The sequence below is a fragment of the Pelecanus crispus genome, chromosome 3, assembly GCF_030463565.1.
Source record: "Pelecanus crispus isolate bPelCri1 chromosome 3, bPelCri1.pri, whole genome shotgun sequence".
NCBI classification, from domain to species: domain Eukaryota; kingdom Metazoa; phylum Chordata; class Aves; order Pelecaniformes; family Pelecanidae; genus Pelecanus; species Pelecanus crispus.
In genome coordinates, this window is record NC_134645.1 from 57,611,657 (window position 1) to 57,633,321 (window position 21,665).

Genomic DNA, 21,665 nt, shown 5'->3' on the forward strand with positions numbered 1-21,665 from the left:
TGACTGCAGTCAGGTGGTCGCAGGCTTTCCCTCTCCTTCCCCTCCCCGCCATCCATCCCGCTCCGTCTTCCTCCGCTCGGCTTCCCGCCGGCCCAGCGGGGAGCCGGCCGGGGAAAGTTGCCGGCAAGTTGCCGGCTGGGGAAGCTTTAGCAGGCGGGAGAGCCGCGGCCCCGCCAGCCCGGCCTCTCCCCGGCGTCCCCGCAGGAGGGCCGAGGATGGCCGGCGGGGAAGGAGCGGGCTCCGGCGTGCCGGAGTGCCGGGAGCATCTCTTCAAAGTGCTGGTGATCGGGGAGCTGGGCGTGGGTAAAACCAGCATTATCAAGCGGTACGTGCACCAGCTCTTCTCCCAGCACTACCGGGCCACCATCGGGGTGGATTTCGCGCTCAAAGTCATTAACTGGGACAGCAAGACCCTGGTGCGGCTGCAGCTCTGGGACATAGCAGGTACGGGCCGGGCGTCTCTTTGCAGAGAGAGCCCCGAGGGAGCAGAGGCCTGTGAAGCCGGCTGCCTGGGGTCCCGGGGCTCGGCCTCTGCGGAGGAAAGTGTATTTTGACTGTGAAGCCTGGCTCCCTGTTTTTCTCCTTCCCCCTATTACCTGCAACCCCCCTTGTCCGCGTTTGAGGCATAGGTAGAGGGAGGTCTTGATGTGGGACTGAAGTTTTTGACTTTTTATAGGCTGTGTGTGCTCCTGTTAGCTGATGTTGTGGGGCTTTTGGATTGGCTTTTACAGCAGTCCTCAAAAAGCTGCTTTGCTCTGCTTGCTGGCTCCAGGGCTCCCAGAGTGTTCCTGCTCGTATTGCTCCTCCTGACCCGCTTGCCCAGGTGTTTGTGGCCTTGGTTATGACTACGGTTAAATTCATTTGTGGTTATGGCTCTGTAACGCTTCTAGAGGAAATAAATATCTTTTCCAAGCGGGTTATGTTTAGTAAGCACACCTTACAGGTTAAAGGTAACTCAAATAGCTAAAATGGTTCCGTCGTGGTTCCCAAAGGAAGCATGCTCAAACTTTGTATCTCTGGAGTCACCTACTTAAATTGAAAGTAACTTGGGTCCGTGCAACGTGCAGTGAGGGAATGGGACTTGTGTTATGCTTAGTTCTGCATTCAAATCATGGGGTTTTGTATCAAAAAGGTACTTTGAACATACAGAAGGAGAAAAGCCCTGTTTGCTTGTCCAAACTACATGTCATTCCTTTCCTATATACAGTTTAAAACTGTTCTTTAAAACCTCTGTCCTAAAGACTCTAGCTGTATACATATTATAGTTAATTTTGCTTATGCTGTGGTGCTAAATGCCACAGAACAAATTCTGGTTTGCTTTGGTCTTGTAAGAAGTCTCTGTCCTCAAGTCCTTAATCATCTCAACTTGGTATTGCATTTCTAGTTTTGTGTGCAGCCCAGGTATTAACCTGCAGCTCTCTCCATCCCTCTCCACCACGTTAAGAACACCTCCTCAGATACGCAAAAGTAAACTTTCTTTCAAATGCATGTGTTTAAACTCACAGTACTGGAAGATACTAGGGTAACAACTGGTAGTTACCATGAACTCTGTTTTACCAAGTGGAAGCTCAGAAAAGAGGAAGTGTAACATGTGGCTGCTGTAACCCTGTGACAGACCAGCTGTACATCAGCTTCTGATCCTTCTGCTCTAAAGGTTATCTTAAAACACTTCTAATATGATTCCTCAAACTAAAAAGCCTGCTTCCTACTGCCATATGCTGAAACATACCATAGATCTTTCTGCTGCTGCCCTGTAGGGCAAACTAAAATATTTTCTAATTGCTGTTTTGGAGAGCAAGTAAAATGTTGGCAAGCTTTCTCTTCTGATGTGTTCCTTTTACGTATCTGTTTTAACTTTCTTTAAATCAATTTGCAGTATTGGTGCAAGCTGCTACAACGCTCTGGATGTATTTTAGCAAGTCTGGGGTTCCAAAGATTAGAGAGGAGACTATATCAGGATCCTGGGTTTTGGCAGGCTGCCACACTTTTGTTTAACTTCTCCTCAGCCGTTGGTTTCTGAGACTGGGGTAGGCTGTGTGTTTTGCCAAAGCAATCTGTTTCAACAGGCTAGGCAGAAACTTAGCTGTAACTTGTAACAAAGTTTGGACAGAACCTATTTACATCATGGGAAGTCCTGTCAATACACCCATACATTAATTTCAAGATCCAGAAGACGGTATTTTTCACTTAATGTATCTTGGACACTGCTAGGTGAAGGCTGAGTTAAGAGCTGCTGATAAATCCCTGGAGGCTTGTGCTCATATTGCTGATAGATTGAAGAATAAAATTTTTCTTGTCACTGAAATGTCAATATACTGTTCATAACACTTCCAGACTTATTGCAAATGATGCCCTACTAAACTAAATGAGCAAAAATTTTCCTGTATTAGAATGTGATGCATAGTTTTGTATGAAGCTCCTGACTAACCTTTCTCCAGCAAAAATGAAAAAGGAAAATACAGCTGTTTTGCAATTTGCACTCCAAACTCTTGTGTCTAATCTGGTAGTTTTGGCTGTTCTGTTTCCAAGGGGCTGGGTGTCCTTCCCCCATCAGAAAACAAGACCAAGAAGAGAAGTAATCCTAGTCTTAGTGTCGTTTGATTGTGCTGTGCTTAGCCAGTGTAAAAGTAACAGTTCAGAGTCCTATAGAACTTGACATCTCAGTTAAGCATTAATCATTAAAATAAAAGGGATTTCACTATCCATAAGGGTTGTTTCATGGTCTTAAAACTGCTGAAGTCCTTGACCTGGGAATGCGTTCTACAGCTTTCCATGTCTATACTCATGAATATTTCTAAATGCCTGTGGATGTTAAAGTTTATATAGATATTATTACAGAACCAGGTTGAAGATGGCTTCTCTATAGTCATAGCACTATTTCCTAAAGCGTTTTATTAAATGTGTAACAAAGTATCTGAGCATGTGATAGTCATTCCCTTTTAACTCATCAACCCAACTGTCTTCTGGCTTTCAACAGCTCATGTAGATTATTTTGTCTGCTGGTGTGTGTGGACAAACAGCTTCAGATCTCTTGAAGAGATCTAAATCTTATGGTAAGTAATGTTACATGTGACTTCCCTGCAAGCAATATGGTGCTGGCATTCTGAATTGATTCTCATGCATTTAAAAAGGCTTCTGAATTAAAGCCTAACCCTCAAGCATAGTAAGACGTTATTTTTCATTAGATTAAAGTTTGTACTTAACAGTTCATCATGAAAAGCTTTCTGCAAAGAGCTGGGCGCTGCACTCTAAGGTTCTGTAGGTAAACCAATGATAAGAACTAACCATCTAGTTCAGTCATCAGCTAAAGTTTATAATGTTTCTGGTGTGATTGTAACCAAACTGCTGAATGTTGTGCTGTGTATTGCAAAGCAGCAGTTTCCTGAGTGACTTCAATTTCTTGTGCTAACCGAGGGCGGGGGGGGGTGATTAGATAACACTGTCATGCTCTATTCGACAGAGTTACATGGCCTGTGCTATTTTTCTGGTGAAAATAGCTTTCCTGTTGGAAAGTACAAAGTAATGTAAATTCCTGCAGGAGGATCAAAGGGGAGGGGGTGTGAAATAGTGAAGGGGGAAGAAGAGTACTGTTGTGTCTAGACTTGTATACTCAGTCACTTTGGTTTTTAGACACAAGTTGTAACTTCTTGAATAATGGTGATGAAAAACCTTGGGAGTAAGACTGATCAGTCACTGTCAAATTATCTTGGTTGCAGCATGAAGAATTCTGAAAGAAGCTGAACAGATTGCATGCAGGTTCATACAAGAGCAAAACCTCTAAACCTTAGCTGCCCTTAGGCATTACTCTCAGGTGGATTTTTTTTTTTATCTTTACATATGGAGTCATCATAAATCTTTCTTCTTGGGTCAATTCTGAAAGTGTTAGAACCAGGGTAATGCCCTTGATCAAAGGACATAAATAGTTGGCAAAATAAATAGGAGATAGGAATAAGTCATTGTGGTAGATACAAAACAAAGGAATCTTAATGATAGGGAAGTGCTTTTAAAGTCTGTTTCAATACACTAGAGATTCCTACTTGATGTGCATGCTGTTTTAGTGAGTATACTGCATGGACCACAACATAGTGTAGGCAGTAAATGTAACATATTGATGAAACTTGGACAGCTATCACTGAAAGAACACTTTAAGGACTTTCTGTATCATAAAAACTTTTGAGCTGATCTAATAAGACCAGCAACTGAGTAGTGTTTGCTGCTTTATGATCATGTTGGCTATCACTGTCAGTCACATTAGCATCTATGAACATGCAACTCTCTGGAGGGCAGAGATGGTAAAAGTCACAGATGACCACTTGAGCTTGGCTTCTCCTAGAGAATGTCACTAATGACATCTGGTAGACAATTTTGGTTTTAAAGCTTTGGCTGAGAAATTCTGCACTAATTTTGGTGTAATAGCACCCTTCTTCCAGGACTTTATTAGAATTTCTTTGTAAAAGTGTTTATTAAAACTCAAGTACTGCTTTAACTGGAAGAGTGTGGCTATGAGATTGGCCAAACAGAAGAGGAATGACTGTGCTTCAACATTGTAAACATGCTCTACACAAGTGAGCATAGAGTGGAGGCAAGAGAATCTAGGCACAGCCTGCCCCCAACTGTGTTTTCCTCACTTTTATAAAGATAGTTAATGACTATGATGAGGAAGGAAGAGTGAAAAATGTGCACAAAATCTGCATTAGAAATGGATGTGGAGCTCGGAGCTTTTTCAGAAACTATAAGTGATCTGAGGTTATTTCCTAGTTTATATGGTGATGGAGGTTCCAGCAGCAGCTGCCTTCATGTGGAGATGGGAGCACTATCATTCTGGTAACAGCTGAGGCAGGTCAGAAAACTCCCAGCCAGGGCTGGAGAATCTTTTATGTGATTAAGTCAAGACTGATGAAAAAGACTTGAAAGACCTGTGACTGATTTCTGAATGCTTCCTGCTTGCACACATTTAAGTATAAATCTCATATGAGGAAAAATTACTTAAGGATGGTGTTGGCTGGAAACATGCAAGACTAGCAGACAGATTTTGAGGAGGGGAAAGTAGTAGGCATGCTTGTGTTGAAAGGTTTTGATCATTGTCTTAGAGGCAAGAAACAGAACTGAAGGTATGTTGTAGGTTTCCTTCTAGAAAACACTCCTCTGTGGGAAATCTTGTGTGGGTGTCTTGTGACTCTTCTGGAACAGCTGAATTAGGTATGAGCTTTCAGTTGAGAAGACGACCTGCTGTACTTGGAGCTCTACAGCTAAGTATCAAGTGCTGAACATGTTCAACTTGTTTCTTTTTGGTGTGTCTCCAGCCGTCAGATATTTCTGAATACAGACTCTGGATGTCAGCATGCTTTCTTTTTTGAATTCTTCTATTTAAGTCATTTTTTATGAAATGCTATCAAGCAAGGTATGGTTATTGGTCTTGCTGATGAAGCAGTTTCCTTCTCTTATCAGTGGGGTACTGAATCATTTGTATTGGTGAAGGTTCTTCTGCTTAGTACTGTATTATTTACCAACTCAAAGTACTGTATATGTTATCTTGAGCTAAATATCTTAAAGCCTGTGTGCTGATGGAATTCCGTAAGCATATGGGAAATGTTACTGTCTTGAAGTTGGTGTTGTAAGACAGTGTAGTATGGTAATTTTGATTATGCAAGACAGGACTATTCAGTTAACTTTCAGTTAAATGATAGAATTGAGACAGATGTTCTTTGAGTGTCTTGCAAATAAGCTTAGAATTTCTCCATAGGCTCTTCTAGGTGTCCTACAAGAAATTGGGTTAAAGATGTGATCTCAGAAGACCACCTAATCTAGTACATGCTTAAAAGAAAGTTTGCTGTGTTAATCTTGAAGGTACTCTTAATTTCTGTCAACAATGGAAATGCACTTAGTGCTTGCGTTTCTAATCACTATGGAATAGATGGAGCTTCAGCTTTATTTTAAAATAAATGAGGTTTGTATCACATATGGCAGTTGCTCAGAAGCTTTATGCTTTCTACAAGATCACAATAAAAAGACTTCCCTAGCACTCTGTATCAGAGAATAAAGGATGGATGGATGGGTACCCATCAAATGGGCAGAGGGGAAGCTACCTTAAAGGGAAACGATACCTGAGTTCTTATGTGCAATACAGTAGACAGGAAGAAAAATAGTATATATCACACAACATAACTAATTTTTGGGTCAAATTATAGATTAAACTACAAATCTTTGCAGAAATCATTAACTTAGATTGATAATAAGCTTTTTTGAGGCAAGTATTGGCTAAATTCTTGCCCTTCATGTAATGCTGACTCAAGTAATCAGAAATTAAGCTGGTTTGACAAGTCAAGTGCATTACCCTTCAGATACAAACTGGTGTAGACAATATAAAATAGACAAATTTCACTTAATGTATGGAGTTTACATGAATATAAATTGACCTTTAGCAACTCTTCTTGCATCAGTGTTGCACCTTCAGAGTCTTGGTGTCTTCACCTTATTTACGTCTCCACTTTGCCTCTTACCAGTTTGGTTTTCTTTATATGCACGCCAGGACAGAATGTCACTGAAGTGCATGTTCACAAGTACAATTTGAGCTGGCAAGTGCTGTAAAGGGGGTGTTTTAAACTGATTACCTGTCTTATGAAATGCAGGAAAGAAAATAATCTTCACTGCCTGGTTCCAAAACAGGCTCCAGTGTGCTGTACAAAATAAGTTTCTTCCCTTCAGTAGTGAGCCAGGCCACTGGGATCCAGTCTCACAGCTGTTGGAAATGCCTTCCTTGAACTCCAGTAGTAACCATTGCCTTGTCTTTGCAGTCTGTTGTAAACTGTTCCCTCCAAACACTCTCTTCAGGGTAAACAGGTTATGGGAACTTGTTCTTTAAATGCTCCCAGGCTAGAGTGCTGGGTAGAGCAAAGTGGCAGCTATTTCATACAAAATTCCAATCACACAGTGTGCCATGACACATTGACCATTTTAGAGATTAACATTTTTTCAGTCTCGTGATAAAGTTGTTCTTGAGACAAACTGACTTTAGGATTGTTCTCCTGTGTGCTCTGAAATGCTGTAGTGCCATGAGGCATCACTGTTAAGTACACGGTACAACTCTGGCTGCATGACAGTGTACGAAAGGAGATGGATTAAAGGGTGTCAGGCATGAAAATAGCTTAATTCTGGAAGATGACTTGTTTAAGTCTAGTTAAAGCAAGGCAGAAAATAGCAATTCTTACTGTTGCTGGCACTAATTGGACTGTCAACTTTTTCTGAATACTAATGCAAGGAGAGTTTTTCATACATGCTGCATTTGACAGCTAGTTAGTGAACATTGAGCTTGGTTGAATTCTACTTTTCTGGGGATGGAAATCTAGTGCTTAGTCAGGGATGTCCTCTTTTGTTAATTTGTTGTTTATCAAAGATGCAAGCAAAACAACTGAAACTTTATTATACAGACGTGACTGTCATACTTCTACATATAATACATTTGATGCTAGACAAAGCCAGTTGAACCATAAGTGCAGGGTATCACCTCTAAACTACTTAAAGACAAGATGGTGAGCTGTTAAAGTCAGTTTGGAAAATCTTAAATCGTTAGATTAGCCCAAGGCTACAGGCAGCAATGAAAAGTTTATCAGTCTTGCTGTAAAATTCCCCTGAGAGCTGCTCAATTGTTTGAGGAAGGCTTTCTATCTTTGTGAAAGAGAATGGTGTGCTTTTTCCATCTATTAGGATGATAGATGTGGTCAGTGTTCCTGATGGAAATTGGGTATCTAACTTCTGAACACTTCCATGCCAGTGCTCTTGCGGTTTCACTGGTAGTGAACAGGACTGTCCTGCTTTAGGGTAAAGTATAACAATAGCAAACAGTGAATGGAAAGACTGCTCACTGCTGAAAACTCAGGTAGCTAACAAATTATTAGGTTAGAAACTGGCTTTGTTGTGCAATGAGACTTTAGAGCAAGCTACTTCCTACCATTTCAGAATGAAATAGTGACTTCTAAGAACATGTGAAAACATTTTGTTATAATCTAAACATTCAAGACTGTTGCACCTGAACTGATATTCTTCAATGTCTTTTCAATGACTATGGAGTAAGTCTTTCATACATACTGTATATATAGTATACTCTGGATATTGGGTCTCCAACAGCCTCACTCACAGAACTGCTTCAACTGCACCCAGCCACTGTCTAACATAGACATAACCAGAATACCAAAGGTCATCTCTTAAGGTAAAGTGGGAGTCAGTTGAACACGGATTAACTGGCTGGTTACCTTTTCCCTGAAGACTCTTCTTCTGAAGGGTTTGGGACAGTTACTGTTGAAGAGGTCCATCCAGTGGTCAGTTAACTGTCCCATGCTACCCTTAGTAAGAAAGGACACTAGCAGTTAATTTTAAAATCACCTGAGGCTGCTTATGTCTGTTAGAAACTGTAAGAGCTGCAGTCAGTGAAACTGTTTCTAGTACTGTCTAATACAGGAAGATATAATGTTCCTGTTGTTCTTGCTTTTTAACATCTTGGTGTTTGTCACCAGAACCACAAATACCAAATATTACTTCCACAATGGTAGAAAGTAAAAGTCAGGCTAGATGTGCCTTTTTTAACTCTTACAGATTTCTAGTATCTGCTAGAGCTGCTAGTATAGTACACCGCCTCTGTGGTTTAAACACTTGGCAAGTTTGCACTAATAGCTTAAATGGGTAAGAATGAAGAATGGAGAGACATCTAGCACTGACGATCTCAGAGTCTGTCTACTCTCAATCTATGGTTGCTACCCATGTGAAAAAGCAGGTAGACACACTTGAGCATGTCCTGTAATATTGATAGTGGTTTGTTTAACCTACTTCTTGCTGAATAACAGATTCAGTCTAATTGGTAAAGACAGTTCTGGGACAAGCTGTGCTGGTTTGGTGAGAGGGAGGAATGCTGTCCACAGTGGTAGCTTGCCAGTAGCATATCGATATTTCTGGCTAAAAAGGAGCCTCAGTCAGCCCACATCTGACCCAGGTAGTGCTAAAATCTACATTAGATGTCTGGAGAACTGGGAGATGTATGCTCAGGGCAATTCTGGATTTTTGCTGTACTGTGCCAAACATCTAGCTGTAGGACCAACAGGCATCCAAGGTGTAGTCTCTTCTTGCCTGTGGCTCCTAAAGGACTTAGGTGAGTTTTGAAAGGGACAGTGATTCTAACTCAGTGAGAGGATTGGGCTGCAAGCCCAGCTGTTTTGGATTGCGCTTTAGCTTAAATCTACCACACTTAATGACATGAATGTTGCTGAGAGATGGAATTGTAAATAAGGAGCCTGCCACTCAGATATTCCTTGATGTTAGTATGTGAAAGCCTGATCGTAGAAGTTCAGGGAGTTGGAGAAAATTCTTTGTAAAGCAGCACAACTGGAGCAGGGAAGAGAGTGCTCATTAGGTTAGGCCTTCCCTTGGTGGAAAGAAAACTGGAAAGAAGGGTTTTAGCTTACTGTTGAATTGTGGAGTTTTTTCCCTGTCCAGGTGAATAAAAGCACAGATGTCTCATGGTTCTGGAAATTGACTGAAACTACTTTGTAGAGTTTGGCACTGAGTCTAAATAGTGGCACTGTGCTTGCACACTGCGTGGCTAATAAAGTCAGAACAGTTGATAGCAAGGACCTAAGAGCCATGGTGTTGGCAGTCAAATTAGAGTTAGTCTGGCTGTCACTAATGACCCATCTTGAATTTTGGTATGACTAATATTGACTATTAGTGGTCATGGTAAATAGCTGATCTGAAACCCTTCTCATGATGGAAGGAGAATGTTTAAGTATTCCCAGACTAAAACTGATTTATTACAACTGTTCACTATAGATTAATAAGCATCCTGTGATGCCCGAGTTCACTGCAGTGTATGGTACCTGTTGACAGAAAAGCAGAATAACTGAAACACCCTAGCAGGATACTACTTCTATGCATTTTGAACTCTTTCAATTTGATTCACTAGGTCTCTTGATGATTTTCTTCACTATTGGAGTATTGCTGGATAGTTTTTTGGCTTGGTTTTATAGATTAGACTTATCCTGTGTGGTATATTCCTTCTTTCTGTTGAACTTAAACTGCCTTTGAAACTAACTGAATGCTGAGCTTCAGCATTCTGAAGCACAGTGTTAGTGAGAGCTGCTTGGCTTCATTAATAAACTGAGGACTTTTTGCTATTTATCAGACTTGACAACTCTGTATTATTGGATCCAGTGAAAAACTGCAAAACTTCATTGCAATTGTCTTCTAGTTAGTAGCAAACAACTTTTGGAATAAAACTCTTCTGCTAGTTGTGCATTCACTTTTGGATGATTTTACTCTATCTAGTTTAAGATTATTTGATGTGGAACTGCCAAACTTGTTAAAATAAAATTTTGAGCTCTGGATACCCATAAAGCTGATTAGCCTGTCAAAGATTACTTGAACTAACATTAGAACAACAAAAGAAACTATTTGTTCCATCATTGTTCTAGCTGTCAGGCTTTTATGACTCTTGGCCATCTTTCTCTTCATCATTAATGACACAATTTTTGGAGTATGTCAGAACTGCTAGTCTCATCTAAAAGAAGTTAGACTTTGTCCAGTTGTCCATCAGTATTCCTGATGAGATGTTAAGGGTTTAAATACAACTAACACAACTCTGGCTTCTGAGTTGTGTGGCTTCAGAACAGACTGAGCTTGGATTTTTACAAGGTAGAGGAACTTGTGCTGTACTGTTGGTATTGACAGAGATAAACCAGAATTTACCTTCACAGCAAAAAAAAGTATAGCTAGGGAAGTATCTTAATTTTACTCTCCTTCAGTAGGTTTCTGTTAGTTCATAAACTACATATTAGACTTCTAGGTATGGTAAGTAGTCTGGGAGATGGAACCCTGACAAACTCAGTATCATGCATATCCAGCAGTTATTTGTACACTTAACTTGCTCTTTCTAGCCTCAATTCCCATCGTGTGGGAGGAGTTAAGAGCAAAAATAGTGGTAGGGGTGTAGGGTAACTCCTGCTAACTAAAAGCAGGAACTGCCACAATGATAAGTCACACTGCTGTGATAAACAGGACTCTCTTGTTTATTCCTTACACTGGGAAAGATTGCTGTAAAAACTCTCTAAACTGTACTTCAAGGCTATAGGTTGGCAGTATCTGAATCTCATAACTTATCTTTTGCAGTGAAGTAAAGGACAAAGATAAAGCTTCTAGTGTCAGACCTGGCTATAATTTTTTCATGTTGTTTTTAACTTAAGATTTATTCCTGTTGCATTGTAAACTGGGAAGCAATAACAGCTCCCAAGCTCTGATACAGTTTTAAACTAAACTTCATTACTGCGGTGCTGCTGTAGGGAACTTTATTAGTTCCTGATGCATGACATTATGCAAGTGTTTCACTTAATGTTGTTGCAATTAATGGAAAATATGATGACAATATGTGCTGAGTCATTTAGATGTGAAAACTCTGTGGTTAGAGAATGCAGAACTTTGCATTGCATGCAGCCACTTCCATACCCCCAAACAAAACCTCTGATCCCCATGACTGCCATGTAGCACAGAGAAAAGATAACTTTGTGGTACCATCAGGTTTCTGTCAAGGCACTAGAAGTACCAGAATGATTAATCCTCTGATGTCCTTTCCATACTGCTGTGGTAAAAAACTGATTTTCCTGTCTTCATTCCATGATTACACACACTGGAGACTTTAAGTCTAGCTTCTGATCACTTTAGCCTTTTTCCCCTCTGGGGGTATGACCCACTTTTGGTACAGCTCAACACTATTCTCACCCATGGTGAAATGAGTACAGCGAAAATTCTGCTGGACGTAAAGGGAATGACAAATCCCTGGCTGAACTGAGCATGGCAAAAATTGAGTCAATTTAGTTTTAATAACTTAAATAGAGAATGATGTTCACATGACAAACTTTGGAGGAGTGGTGTGTTCTACAGTTTGTTTTTTCTGTATGAGTTTTCTTGCAGGCAGGAAAGCACTTGCAAAAGCTTTTCCTGAAAGTCCTGTTAAATTTCAAAAGGCTGTCTAGAATGCTCTGCATCACCTAGAAGAAGCTCAGTCTAAAGCATGTGTATTGTCAGTAATAACAGGATTGTAAGGAAAGTCTACTCAGTTTATACTGAATTCTCTTCCTGCCTCATGCAATATACCTTTTACCACAACAAAACTCTTGCCTCTTAGGCAGGCCATGTGGTGTTGCTTCTGTCGTCTTTCTATGGAATAAAAAGAATATATCCATCCTCGTTAGACCTCCAGACAGGATGGAATAGCAGTCATAAGCTACTATGCAGGTCAGATCTATTGTTAGCAGATACGAATTCTGGAGGTGAAGCAGCTCTGTAATAAACTGTTTTGGAATTTGGGCTACTTGAGAAAAGGGCAGCACTCATACTGGAGTGTATTTGACCTATTAAAAGGCAATAATTTGTAATACTACAATGGTGTTGAGCTTGTATGTGTTTTTAGGGGTAAGAAGTATCAAATCCTCTTAATGTAAAGCTTAAATCTAATAAGTAAAGGTACAGGCTTTTATGCCAACATGCACATCAGTTGTTTACTTTCACCCGAATTTAAATTACAGAAGAATATGTATTAATGTTTCTCCAAGTCTAAAACTTGTACTATAAGAGCAAAAATTTCAACTTCTATCAATAAAGCCAGCTAGAAATAATACTTAAATGATTGTTCTGGACAGCTGAAGCCCATGCTTTAAGTGACTGCTATAGAGTACAAAGTAAAGTACAGTTCAGTGCAGGCTTACGTTCCTACCAGAACTGCCATCTTACACAATGACAAAAGCTACACTACAAAGCTAACCTTGTCTTCTGCATTATTCCAGAGCTCCTGAATCTGCCAGTTGGCACAACCCCACTTGCAGTGGCCTCTCTCCTTATCGGGACCCCATGGGGGGATTCAGCTAGTCTGCTGCTCCGCTACAAGACTGTTATTGCCTTTCTGGTATAGCATACCTGGCTTTTACCAACAGGGGAAGGGGCTGCCATGGTGTTAAAGCTTCATGTAGTCTGGGGCATACTGGAGCATGAGAAGTCACCAAGGTCAAGGAAGCAACTGCCAGGCAGTCTTAGTTGATTACCAGTCAGTGCAGCCCTCCAGCTCATTGTATATAAAGGCATTGGGCCAGGTGGGTGGGGAAGACTGGCTGTGGTAAGATGATGGGAATTCTCTTGGAAATGGAATTGACAAACTTATCTGAGTGGTGACCAGACTTTGTGGCCAAGGCTAGGTCCCCTGTTACTCCTTCAAGAAAAAACACTTGGTGGTATTTAGGACTCTTCAAGTTTGGTTATGATATATACTTTGTAACTTTGTTTCTTGTCTTTGGAAGCTGTACGTGACCCTGTACTAGTTCAATCTCTCTCCTACACCTTAGATCCACTGTGTTGTGCAGGCTTCAGCAAGAGTTATTGCTATAGGAGGCTAGTATGGCCTTCTTGCTAACTGTTCTTTCTCTTTAAAGCTTTTTTGGATGGGAGAGCAGTAGGCAGGAAAGGATTCAGTGAATGGTAATGTCCTTCACTGTGGTAACTGATCACAGCCATGTTTACCTACACCATGCACAGCTATCTCAGAAATTATAACAGCCCGACAACCTTTTCTTCAATTTCCAAATAACTTAATTTTCCTTGCTGGTAACAGTCTAGCAACTCTTTCTGCAACTAATCAATACAACTTAATTTTCTTAAGTAAACGTCCATCAAGTTTTTGGAAAAACTTATAGCCTTAATTAAATAAAGACTGAAATCCCCACAAATCTGCAACAATTGAATAGGGAGGACTAATGGGATTGTTCCCCTCACTGCTTCAGATTCACATGCAGTCTCATGTAAATAACAGCAAGTGGTGTCCATTTCTAGACCATTTTGGGGCCAAACTTTAAGAAATCTTTCTGTAGAAGACTGAGGGTGGTACAGAGCACTGTAGACATTGAGATTACAATGTTTGTTTTGTGGGCCAATCCTATGGTGTGAAGGGGTATACTGGTTGAATTGGACACAAGACTCAGGGCTTTAGCACAGTTGGAGGCATTCCTGTATAACACAAATTGATGGTGAGACTGACAGCTAAACAAATGTGGAAGCTGAGAAGGAGCTTCTCATGGCTGGTGTGGTGCCATAGGCAGTGACTGGTTTAATATAACTAAAGTTGACCCTGTGCAGCTCCATTTAAAAAAACCAAGATCCCTACAGTCTAAAGGTAAAGCTTCTTTAGATGTGGTACGCTTAATCTGCAGAAGTAGTAAAAGCCTTCTGGCCAAACTTTCCTACTGGTACTTGATTAACGAAAACAGTGGGCACATGGTACAACAATCTGCAGTAAGGCTATACTAAAAAGACCTTTTAGGCATAAGAATCCAGCCTGGAAAAGCCTAGGAAGACAATGAGTTACATGTTTACAAGTTCTGTGTGCACTGTTAGGAAACTTGTGTCAGCAATGTACCTCTTTCAGTGACATAGTCACAGATGCAGGTTAGTGCCTGGCTTGTGGGCCTTGAGTCAACAGCATAAATGCTGCTTTAAAACTTGAGTTTTGAATATGGAGGAAAGTGCTTTCCTCTTGCATGCTCCCTTTTCTCACACAGGAGATAATGAACTGATAGTGAAGAACTTAATGTGTAATTTCCACTCCTCAGAATATGCTGGCTAGTGATGCTATTTTATGCAGCATCATACTTTAAAGTTGAACAGCCAGAAATGAAGTCCTCCAGAAAGAGCTTTATAGTTCTCTGGAACTTCACTGTAGCTGCTGCTGCTTTCTGGCAAATCTAACAGCTGCTTTGTCAACCTTTTCTGAAAATGTCTATTGGGAATGAGCTAATCGGTACACTGAAGTACTGACATTAAAACGAAGGAGCTGAGCTCAAAAAACATGCTGCTGAACAAGATCCCTTGTCAAGTTCCTTCAACTAATGAATTTTTGGCTCTTTCTGAGAAGATGATAATACCCAGTTCTTGTAACTGTTTGTCCTTGCTAATCAAAGGCAGACTTGAATGTTTATAAACAGAAGATAACTATGTTCCAATTAAAATTCTTACTTCATGTATTGTAAAACTGCATATGCACTAAATGCTGAAAGTTGAAGTGATGGCACACTATAAAACTGAATTATAAAGTACAGGGACTACTTTTCCCAATGAAGACTTCTGAACAAAGCAGAAAGCTATTTTGGTAGCCCAAACTGCCCAAGCAACATGCATGCACTTGACACTGCTCTCTCTACTCCAGTACAAACACAGCATGATGGTCTGACCTTCCAAACAGAAGAATAACTGAACTGGCATTTTAATTCTACATTTCAAGTATATTGACTCCAATAGTTGTACTTAAGAAAAGGCTTTAGTTGACTATACTTGCTGACTGTTGATTTTTTTTCTAAATAATTGTACTTTAACTATTGATCATCTTGTATCAAATCCTGGGATTGCTGTAGAACTCCTACAGTTGGAAATTATTCCAGAGGAGGTCTCAGACTTAAAAGATGAAGTCAAAGATAACAGGTTTAGCTAGAACTGTTAAACTAGCTCCTTTTGAGCTTTTCCCCAAGGAAAAAGTCTATAATATAGGTGACTTCTTCAGAAGATGTTTTGAAGGCTGTTAGCCTTGGAGCTTGTAGAAACCCTTGTTGTTCAGCCTCCAGAAAAAGTGTCTTAAGTATGCTTAAGTCTCTAGCTGAAGCAATTAGGTTTACATCTAAATCTTACTGAAGCTTTTTTGAGGAAAGAATCTGTGTATAGCTATGCTGGTAGTGTTTTTAGGCATTACTTCTCAAAGAACGCTACTCAACAAATAAGTTTAAAAAAAAGTCAGTAGTAGTTAGGATTGCAAACTGCTTTGAGCATCTGACTTGTATGACACACATAATGGCTGTTACAATGAGATAACAGGATTGAAGAGGCAATGTTGTATGAACTAGATGACTAGACCTAAATGCCAAATTCATATGTATTAATCTGGTACAGAAGCCCACTTACACTGACTATAGTTCATGCTTGACTATAAATATACTCTCTGACTATCCTCTCTTTCAGGCCAGGAGCGCTTTGGAAATATGACCAGAGTATACTACAAAGAGGCAGTTGGTGCTTTTGTGGTCTTTGATGTCACAAGAGGCTCCACTTTTGAGGCTGTTTCAAAATGGAAGCATGATTTGGACAGTAAAGTACTACTCCCTAATGGCAGCCCCATCCCTGCTGTTCTTCTTGCAAACAAGTGTGACCAGAGCAAAGATGGCAGCCAGAATCCCTCTCAAATGGACCAGTTCTGCAGAGAAGGTGGCTTTGTTGGGTGGTTTGAAACCTCTGCCAAGGTGAGCATAAAGAGGAAACATTTTAACTCTAAGTATCGGCATAAGAATGGATGAATATAGTCATGTAGGGAAGAAAATCATCAAGTATAGGAAGTGACAGTCAAGTCTCCAGTCTTCAGCAAAAGCTGGAAGACTTGCAGCAGATTTGATTTAGATTAGAACTGCATCTTAAATTCAGAGAACCTTAAAACTAACTGGAAAAATTGATTAACTGAGTTTAAGCTTTTTTCTTGCACATGTCAGTATAGTGTCATTCTTCAGATGTTAGTACTATTAAACACTGATCAAACTGTCCAAAAAATACAAGTAATCTCTAGATACAGGTTTTTAAATTACAGCTTCTGTCTTCACTATTGCATGTAGGAAGTAGTAAGACTCCAGAAGTGAACAAGCTATTTGCTCACTTGTTACTACCCACCCAGATGATAATGTCATAAAGCACTTTACTATTTTATCAGGCAGTGTCAAAACTGACACTGGAGAAAACCAAATTGCTCTGTGTATTAACTTAAGCTTAGATAGATAGCTACTTTATTCAAACAGATAACTTTGAGTAATTTCATATATTGTATAGTTTTAGTCTACAGACTTGGTCAATGCACAGATAAGCTTGCAGTAACTTAGTTGAAAGTGGAATCCAACAGTTCCTTAAAATGAAAGTTTCTTCTAGATTAAGACAATGTGGCTTACAGACCAAATTACCAGTCTGGTTAACTCCTTTATATGGTAAGCCAAACATCAAAGTCCCTCTTTTCCCTTGGCTTGCCTACCTCTAACTGTTGCTGATGAACTGGCACAAAGTGATGTTTAGACAACTCTTAAAGAAAAAAAAAAGTCTGTAGGAGGAATATGATAAGAAATAAAGTAACAAGCCTCTTTCTGATCACTTTAAAATAAGGAACAGCAACAGAAATTAGTTAAATTAGCTAATAGTTTGTTTGCATTTGAACAAAATATTCCCAAACCCACCCATCTGTTACTAAAACCTCACATTTTAAGGCTTTTTTTACTCAAAGAATACCAAGATTCTGCTTTGGGTTGTCTTCCCTGAAGCTTCACCTGTCCATAACACTGCTATACATAAACTTCATCATGGGTTAAAAATAAATGCAAGTATCACTGGAACAAAACCTAACATGGAAGTGTAGTGACAGCTTGCATTTTAGGTGGCATTTAAGACACACAATGTAAAGCAAGGTTCTTGGTGCAGGGAAAAGTCCAGAGAATGTTAGTCCTAGTTCAGTTACAAATTAACTTGTTTAGGACTTTGAAGAGGTAGTTAAAATGGCTTAGCAAAAATTCAGGACAGCTTTTCTTGTTTTCTAAGCATACCAGATCAGTTTATGGGTTTAAGTCCTGCCCACTTAAATATCTTGATAATCTGCTTTTGCCTTTCTGGTAGAACTGATACTTGAATCTTCAGTCTGGTCATCACTAATATAGGTCCTACTCCCTGTGGATTATGGAGTATATTTAAGGTAAAAACTGCAGAGAGTATAAATACTTCATAGAAATACCTTATGAATATCCTCACACTAAAACGAGGAGAATATTTCTCCACACTGGGCAGGGAAAGGTGCCTATCTGCAAACTGCCAGAAGCAGCTTGTGGCTGACAGCCACAAGCTTGCAAAGTGCAGTAGCAACGGGTCAAATGTTCTCATGATCTAACTTTGCTCATATAGAGTTTAGATCTACAATTATGGAGACAGAGTGCACTGGGGTGGTATTTCCCTTGGAACCAAAGACAAGTGATTCCAAATGTGGCAGCCCTGTGGTGAGCTAACAGGTGGCCCAGCCAGCTCAAAGCTGTGGCCAAAGACCCCTTGGCATTGGTCAGCTTGGCCCCTCAGTAACTAAGATACCCTGATGAAATACAGCTCTAGGTATCCTGCATGCACACCTCTTCAGGGTGTATGTTAAGGTAATTTTCAAAGCATGCACAAGAAAATGTAGTGGCTCAATGAGGCACCCTGATTCAGCTGGGGTTTTGAGGCTGATAGAAAAGGTCTTTTTACATAAGTGAATCCAAAATGCAGCAGAAGCAGAAAAAGGCCCCAAAAGGTAGAATACTATGAACAGCCTATTATCTTTTCTGGTGGGCAAATGTACTTTAACATTTGAGTCTTCCAAATGCAGGTGACATTTATCCCCTGACTGCATACTAGATTAGAGTCAAAGTATCCTATTTGTAATATGGGTGAATAACCTTGTCTTAAACCTTTCTGGTAACTTTTTTCAACAAGCAAGTGTATGAGTGATGACCTGATGCATCTAAGCTGTTTGTCATGCTGTTGAGACTGTAGAATAGTTTTTGTATTTGGCCAGCTTCTAATTGGAATGTGTGACTATTTAAAAAAAATCACTGACTTCTTTGCTTTCAACACTTTCAGGACAACATCAACATAGATGAAGCTGCTCGATTCTTGGTGGAAAACATCCTTGCCAACTACAAAACCTTTCCTAATGAAGACAATGATGTGGGGAAACCAAGACTGGACCTAGACCCATTGAAAGCAGAGAGTAAATCACAGTGCTGCTAATGCTACCACTGTACAGTAAATGTGATGGGATGAGCAGCAAGACTGTTCCTTATCTCAAACTGCTGCTATGGTGCTGCATTGTGACAATCCATATGGGGTGTCTGGTATTATCTGAATAAGTGATTCTTGTGGGTGTTTACTCAGTTTCATGCTAAACAAGAATATGTATCTTGTGAGTTATCACTCTACTTGCCTGAGTGGCTGCATCTAAGTATGATTAGTGTCGTCTTACTTGAGAACATAAGGTAGTGTTTACACTCCTAAAAAGGAACAAAGACAACATTCAGTGTCTAGTTTGCTTCTAGGACATATGCTACATTCCAAATAGGACTCACTTATCATTTTAGCTGAATAGACACTTGCACCTTTACTGTAAACTTCTCCTTTGTCACCAGTAATGTCCCACTTTAGCCTGACTTGTCACCTACACACTTGTCCCTATTTATTATCCCACACCATGAGGATCTGTCTCATTGCTAGTTCTTCTGGATCGAGACATCCTGGAAATCTTGAAGGGGCCAATGACAGATGGGAGGTATCTTTCTTCATGTGTTCACTAGGACTGAGTGAAGTAGATGGCTTTTACCACTGCGTAAGAACAAGATGGGTACATGATTGTACTTAACAGGGGAAAGGCATGGTTATAGAGATACTAACAAAAATGCACCTCCAGCCATTGAAGGCAGAATATGTTCAGCTAATACTTTACATATGAAGCACATTAATGACTACAGTTGTACTGCTGGCACATAATTATAGTAACCTCACCCATATGCACATCCAGAAATAAACATCCAGTAACTTTTTCATGCATTAATACTGAAAACTTTACCAAGAGTGCAAAAAGTAAGTATCTTGCTATCCTGTGATAATTCACTTGCTTCTTTTTCCTAACATCTTTAGACGGTTCTGAATACCATGAGGGAGGAGAGAGGTCGTGAAGGAAATAGCTTAACTGGTTCTTGCTAGCCTATCAACCTGCCCCAGCTCTAACTTTTTCAATTTTAGAACAGTGCTGCACTCTTCTGACTACTTGGAGCTGGTGAACTGGCTTACCAGTTTGTAATTCTGTATGTTGAGATGCTTATGTTTCCTTGTTATAACTCATATGTATTTCTGGCAGCAAACGAAGATCAAAGGATTAGAGAGATTTCACGGTTCTTGAATATGTTCTGGAACTCTGGCTTTGCTTGGCTGAAAGGCTTTGAAGCTGCTCTTTATTTTAAGGATTTCTTCTGTCCTGGTACCTCATTGCTACTGACTTTAGAAGTCTTAACTTGCTTGGTCTGATGGTGCTGATGTTTAAGCAAACATCAGCATAAAGTATGTGCCGGATTGGATGTACTTTAATCTGCATTTAGACTTCCTAGGCTGTCTTTTTTTTTCCTAAAGAGTAACATACTTTTTAAGAGACAAATAAATATATTCGGGCATCTTTATGTTGTTGGTGTATGCTTTTGAAAACATGAATCTTCATGTCATATGTCACACCCTATACAAAAATGCTTCCACTGATGTTTGAAAACAACTTCATCTTCTAGTAGCTGCTATGTTAAAGGCTTATTTTAAATTACCACAGGCTTGGCATAAGCTAAAAATGGGTTTAACTAGCTTAGGATCATTAGATAATTCAGATGAAAGGGTTCTTAGGAAGTCTTCTAAGCCAACATCTTCCCCAAGCAAGGTCATACTAGGGTACTCAGGCTTTCATGTGTCTTAAACCTTCAACAGCGGACACTGTATGGTCCTGGGAAAGTTGTTTCAATGCCTGACTGTCCTTGTGAGACTTCTTCTAGTCTGAACCTCTCTAACTTCAACTTATGTCCATGGTCTCTCATCCTCCAACCATGCACCGCTGTAAAGAACGTGTCCATTAGGCCTGTGCAGATTTATTGGACACTTAAAGCTTGATTGCTACCTTAAAATTTTTTTTAAATACTAGCTAACCTGGAACTACCATAATCTTCCTATTCAGTCACTTGCAGAACAACTCCATTTAAACTGTAAACTCAATTTTAATGAGCTGCTTAATTTCCAGTGTACTGTCTTTTTCTAAACTTTACTTACAGCTGCACAAATCCAGTAACTAGCCAGTGGGATGTGTGTATAGCCTGTTTATTTGATGCTTGACTAGATCAAAATATGATAAATCTTGATGACCAGTTAAACAAGATGCAATTTCATGCTGATTTGGCTTCAACTGTAAGTTTACTGAGCCTCTGTGATATAACATGAAGTTTGTCACTAATGGGCAAAAAAAGGCCAATTCTTGGGTCTACTATGGCATAGAAGGTTGGTCTACATTCAGACACTGGTTCCTTAAATACCTACTTTACTGGGGAAACTGCCTGTGGAGGTAAACTCTTTTTTTTTTTCCAAAGAGCTATTGTGCTTTTTCTTGTTTTTAGTTTTCAGATTGAACAGCAGAATGAAAATTAAACTCTGAAGCTTTGGGACTCTTCCTGAATGCATGAATCTCATCCGTGTCCTGTCAGTGACAATGCAATCCTATGCAGATTAGTTTCAAGAATGTCTAAATATCTGCTTGAAGAGCTCTTGCTGTGTTTAAGCACTTTCCTTGTGTGTAGGTTGTTCTTAAGCTCTACAGGAATGTAGAATCGCTGTGACTCTCAAACTGTGGTGGAGTATACTGGTTTTGATACAGGTTGTCACTGACTGGAAAAGCTGAGGCAGGGATATGTTCAGGAACTACCATCTACAAAAATAAAAACCTAAAGGTTTAAAGTGACTGTGCAGGTGGTATTACAGAGCAGAATCTAATATTTTCTAAGTCTAGTAGTATAAAAAACAATTTG

The 21,665-nt window shown here is 39.9% G+C and overlaps 1 protein-coding gene across 1 annotated transcript; it reads left to right on the forward strand.

Annotated features, from left to right (window-relative positions):
• The first annotated feature begins 215 nt into the window (after window positions 1–215).
• RAB32 (RAB32, member RAS oncogene family) lies at window positions 216–18,972 on the forward strand. The gene is made up of 3 exons (XM_009490994.2): window positions 216–444; window positions 16,030–16,307; window positions 18,700–18,972. The coding sequence occupies exons 1-3, from the start codon at window positions 216–218 to the stop codon at window positions 18,847–18,849; spliced, it is 657 nt and encodes a 218-aa protein (XP_009489269.1). The 3' UTR covers window positions 18,850–18,972.
• The last annotated feature ends 2,693 nt before the right edge of the window (window positions 18,973–21,665 follow it).

Bases quoted from the DNA above. Each gene is read 5' to 3' on its own strand.
- RAB32 (XM_009490994.2), top strand. From the start codon at position 216: ATGGCCGGCGGGGAAGGAGCGGGCTCCGGCGTGCCGGAGTGCCGGGAG. The intron at 445-16,029 runs GTACGGGCCGGG...CCTCTCTTTCAG, and splicing joins GCAGCTCTGGGACATAGCAG to GCCAGGAGCGCTTTGGAAAT. The intron at 16,308-18,699 runs GTGAGCATAAAG...CAACACTTTCAG, and splicing joins GGTTTGAAACCTCTGCCAAG to GACAACATCAACATAGATGA.